The 4,458-nt window shown below is 50.1% G+C and overlaps 1 protein-coding gene across 1 annotated transcript; it reads left to right on the forward strand.

Moving 5' to 3' along the window:
* The first annotated feature begins 167 nt into the window (after nt 1-167).
* Nucleotides 168-4,458, forward strand: LOC130458432 (mRNA export factor GLE1-like). Its single transcript, XM_056824188.1, has one exon. It carries the CDS (start codon nt 999-1,001, stop codon nt 3,084-3,086), a length of 2,088 nt encoding a protein of 695 aa, XP_056680166.1. The 5' UTR covers nt 168-998; the 3' UTR covers nt 3,087-4,458.

The following is a 4,458-nucleotide window of genomic DNA, read 5'->3' on the forward strand; positions in this document are numbered from 1 at the left end:
GGCTACTCCTGTTCCTGTTTCCAGGCTTCTTAATCCATTGTCAATGGGGTCGGTGGGAGAAAGAAAGGGGAGGGTTGGGGCCACTGAGAGGGAGGGTTTGGTGTTGTCCCATAGGCCCAGAAGGATCAGAGGTGGGAAGGGTATGGGAATGGAATTGGGCGGGGTGGGAAGGAGGGGCAGAGGAAGAAGGGTCATTAGCTGGGGGAAAGAATGCAAAGGGGTGAGGTGTGGAGGAATGAGTAGGGTGTGAACTTAAGTGTGAACTTAGGGTGGAGGGGCTAGGGTAGGATGCATGGGCAGGCCGTGTGAACTTAGATGTGAAGTCAGTGAAAGGCCTTGGCCAAAATGGCCCAAACTTGTGAATCCTCTGAGCAGAGTTCACACCTCCAGAATCCCAGACAGCCAGGAAGGTGTGAACCCTCTTGATGAGTAGCCACCCCTCCAGAAGGGGAGCACTGGTTCCCACTGAAGCCCTGCCCTCTAAAACTGTGATTGGCCCCTGTGAAGAGGGGAGGGGACAAGAAAGCACCATAAAAAGCCAAGGATCCTGGGACTTGAGTCACTCTTGTGGAGCTACTCTCCTGACTGGAGAGAGAGGGAGCTGAGCTAGAGACTGAGGCTGGGAGCTCTGTTCCGACTTGGACTTTGACTCCTGGGCTACTTTTTAGTGGGGTGAGGGAAAGGCTGACTCCTCTCCTAGTTTCTGGAGAGAGCTCGCTTCCATCTTGGAGGAGTCCTCCTGATTAAATCTCTCACCCAGGAAGGCCAGTAGTGAGTAATCTCGGCCTGGATTGAGAGAGGAGAAATCACTTTTCTATCCCCTGTACATTTTCCTACTTTATTGCCTCCTCTCTCTTTGGTAAAGAAACTTCTGAGTTGAGATAGAATAGGCCACGGCGGCCGACTCGAGTGTCGGACTTGTGACCAGCCTTTCTTCTTGTGAGCTGCCGCCCGGCGCGGGCGTGGAAGCCGTGGTCGGGTCTGTGCGGGAAGCGGTGATGGCGTCAGAGGGCCGCTGCTGGGAGGCCCTGCAGGCCCCGAGGAGCTCCGACAGAGGACCCTTGTCCTACCACCGCGACTGGCCGTTGAGGGGCCAGGAGACTTTGGAAGAACGCATGTCCATTCCTGAGTGGTCGACTTCCTCTGGATGCGTGGCGGACCACATCTTGCCTCCCTCTCAGCAGAATCGACTTCCCTCTGAGGATTCATCGCTCTCTTCTGCTCCTGACCAAGTACTGTCTGTTCCTCAGACCCCTGCCAGACATGCAAAGGTCTCCTCGCCAGTTTCCCTTGCAGCTCCAAGTGGAACTCGGCGTCAGGAGGATGAACTCCATCAGGCAAAATCTGTGGTACTTCGCCCCTCGCGGGGAACGGAGGTGGAAGGATGCATTCGATTGTATGAGGAGGTACACAGGCTGAAGGGAACTAGAGGACTGAGGCAGAGGCAGGAAGAGCATGAGAGGAAGGCAAGGCTCCTCTCTGAGATGGCCTCAGAGCAGCTGAAGCGGTTTGATGAACGGACGTCACGGAAACAGCACAAGGAGTATCAGGACCTTCGGGAAGGGATGGAGAAAAGTTTCCGAGAAACACAGGGTCAGCAGGAGCAGCTCCAAGAGGAACATCGTCACAGAGCCCACATGCTCCACCCGAAGCTGCGTGAGGCTGAGCAGCAGCCATCGAGGCACACGGGGCAAGGACGGCTCAGGAAAGAAGAAGGCCAGGATCGCTGGCGGCGTCTCTATGCCCTCCAAGAGGAGGCACTGCAGCTCAACCAGCAGCTGGGTGCCAGTTATCGGCACAACGGCCTACCGAGACGGGATCTGTCTGCATTTGGAGGCAGGGGAGACCAGTTGTGTGCGCTTATTTCAGACATCATTCGGAGCGCCAGTGAGAGAGGTTTTCCTGCCCCAGAAGATGAAGCCACCGCAGAACGGGCCCTGCAGGAAATGCGGCACGTGCTTACTGGTTTACAGCAGGAGATGGCCAAGGCTACTGAGGAAAAGAGGAGGCCAGATGAAGAGGAGTGCGAGGACAAACAGGGGCAATTGGAGCAGCGGCCGAGAGCCGAGAAGGAGACCCCAGATCCTGGTCAGTGTCCCGGAGGGAAACAGAGAGAAGGCCTCCACGTCAAAGCAGGAGACGGTACCATGCAGTGGTACCAGCAGCTACAGGATGCTGCCAATCAATGTGTCTTGGCTTTTGATGCATTAACCAATAGCAAAGATCAGGAGGCCAAGAAGATCAAAATGGACCTGCAGAAAGCTGCCACTATTCCTGTGAGCCAGATCTCTACAATAGCAGGCTCACAGCTGAAGGAGATCTTTGACAAGATCAACAATCTGCTCTTGGGGAAAGCTGTCCCCTGCGGTGGTCGGTCTGTGTCAGTGACAAACCACCAACAAGGCCTGGACTTTGTCCACTACAAGCTGGCAGAGAAATTCGTGAAACAAGGAGAAGAAGAAGTGGCTTCTCATCACGAAGCAGCATTCCCCATTGCTGCTGTGGCATCCGGAATCTGGGAACTCCATCCCAGAGTGGGGGAACTCATCCTTGCTCATCTTCACAAAAAATGCCCTTACTCCGTGCCTTTCTACCCAGCCTTCCAGGAGGGCATGGCCTCGGAAGAATATCAGAAGCTCCTTGGCTACCAAGTCAAGGATTCCAAAGTAGAACAACAAGATAGCTTTCTGAAGAGGATGTCTGGCATGATTCGTCTCTACGCTGCTATCATTCAACTCCGCTGGCCTTATGCAGAGAGACAAGGGGCTCATCCTCATGGCTTAAACCATGGCTGGCGCTGGCTGGCACAGCTCCTGAACATGGAGCCTCTGGCAGATGTGACCGCCACTCTTCTCTTTGACTTCTTAGAGGTATGTGGGAATGTGCTCATGAAACAGTACCAGCTTCAGTTCTGGAAGATGATGCTACTCATAAAGGAAGAATATTTTCCCCGAATTGAAGCCATCACCAGTTCAGGACAGATGGGGTCTTTGATACGTCTCGAACGGTTCCTGGAGAACTGTCTGCAGCAAGGGGAGATCCCCGTCCCAAAGGGCTCCCTGCCGCCTTCTTTCTGGCTTTCCTGATGGTGGCTTAGGTGCTGCTTCCTTTCTTGGAGGAAAAGGAATCCAAGAACAGAAGACAGCAGAATTCGAGGGGAAATGGGCTCAGGTTTTGAAATCTGAACATGGAGTTGGGTTTTTTGTTTTCTTTTTTTTTAAATCTCATGGCCAGGCCCAGGTGGTTTTCACAGTTTGGACGTCTTCTCAAACTTCATCATGAATTACGGAAAGAAGTCTTCACCTCGCAGAAACAGGAGTCACCAAGACAATTGGCTTTCACGACCATGACAGGGAAAGGAACTGCACTTTGATTCTTCATGAAAGACATAAAGAACGGCTATTGGTCTGTAATTATGATGGTAACACTTCACATTGGTCATCATTTTACGGTTACAAAGTGCTTTCCCGTTATCTTGCTCCTTACCACAAACTCGTTCAGAGAGGTAGTGTAATTCCTACTCTTGTCCCTGATTGCCAGATGAGGACGCGGGCTCAGAAAGCTCGTGGCTTGCTCAGAGTTACTTTGCTCTTCAGTGATGAAGTTACGATGTGAACGTAAGTCTTCTAACCCCAAGTTCGGTGCCCTTCCTGCCACAGCACCTGTCTCCCTTTTCCTCCCCTTTGTCTGTATTTGTCTAGCGGTTTGGACATTAGCTTCAGAGCACAGCGAGCTCTTCATATTTAGCCAAATCCCTTGAAAAGGAGCAAAGCTTTGGAGAATGCTTTTGGTAATGATCATTGGTAAAACCGTCATAAGTGTATTCCAGAGCCTATTATGTTTAGAATCATGTCTGGCTTCTGGTTGATTTGCTTCTCACAACTTTGTATTATATGTGGTTCAGAGAGAGTTTGTTCAATTAAAAAAAAATGCATGGTCCCTTCAGCAATGCATATATATCCCATCTAAAGATGCAGTTGAGTTGGATGAGCCAAATGGATGTTTAAAAGTGGCGGTATTGGGAGCTTTTGCAGAGTATTAATTTCCTTAGGGCTTGCTTTGCTTTAATTGTCCACATCGTGGCCAAATCCCATTTAATTTTTGCAGTTAATCTAAGATTCAGAGGTCAGTGCTCTCGGTATTCAATGTCGAGGGAGTTTTAAGGAGCCACAAGTTGAGCACACATAGATGTTATGAATCTGCAGAATAACCAGAAGACACTGGTCTCCTATGTCCTTCAGGGAAATCCAGATCTTGAATTGTTGGGAGATTTTAGATTTGTTGTGAAGAAAAGAACCCTTCTCCTTTAACCTCAGTAGGTACATCTATATGCCTTGATGATGTGTATAATGTATATGTGTAATAGTTTTTTTTTTAATACGAATGTGATATGAAGTGATTCGTTCTCTGAATGATTGAATACACTTCTAAAACCATTAATAAAAGTTTTATTTCTAA

Source organism: Monodelphis domestica, chromosome 3, assembly GCF_027887165.1.
Source record: "Monodelphis domestica isolate mMonDom1 chromosome 3, mMonDom1.pri, whole genome shotgun sequence".
NCBI lineage: Eukaryota > Metazoa > Chordata > Mammalia > Didelphimorphia > Didelphidae > Monodelphis > Monodelphis domestica.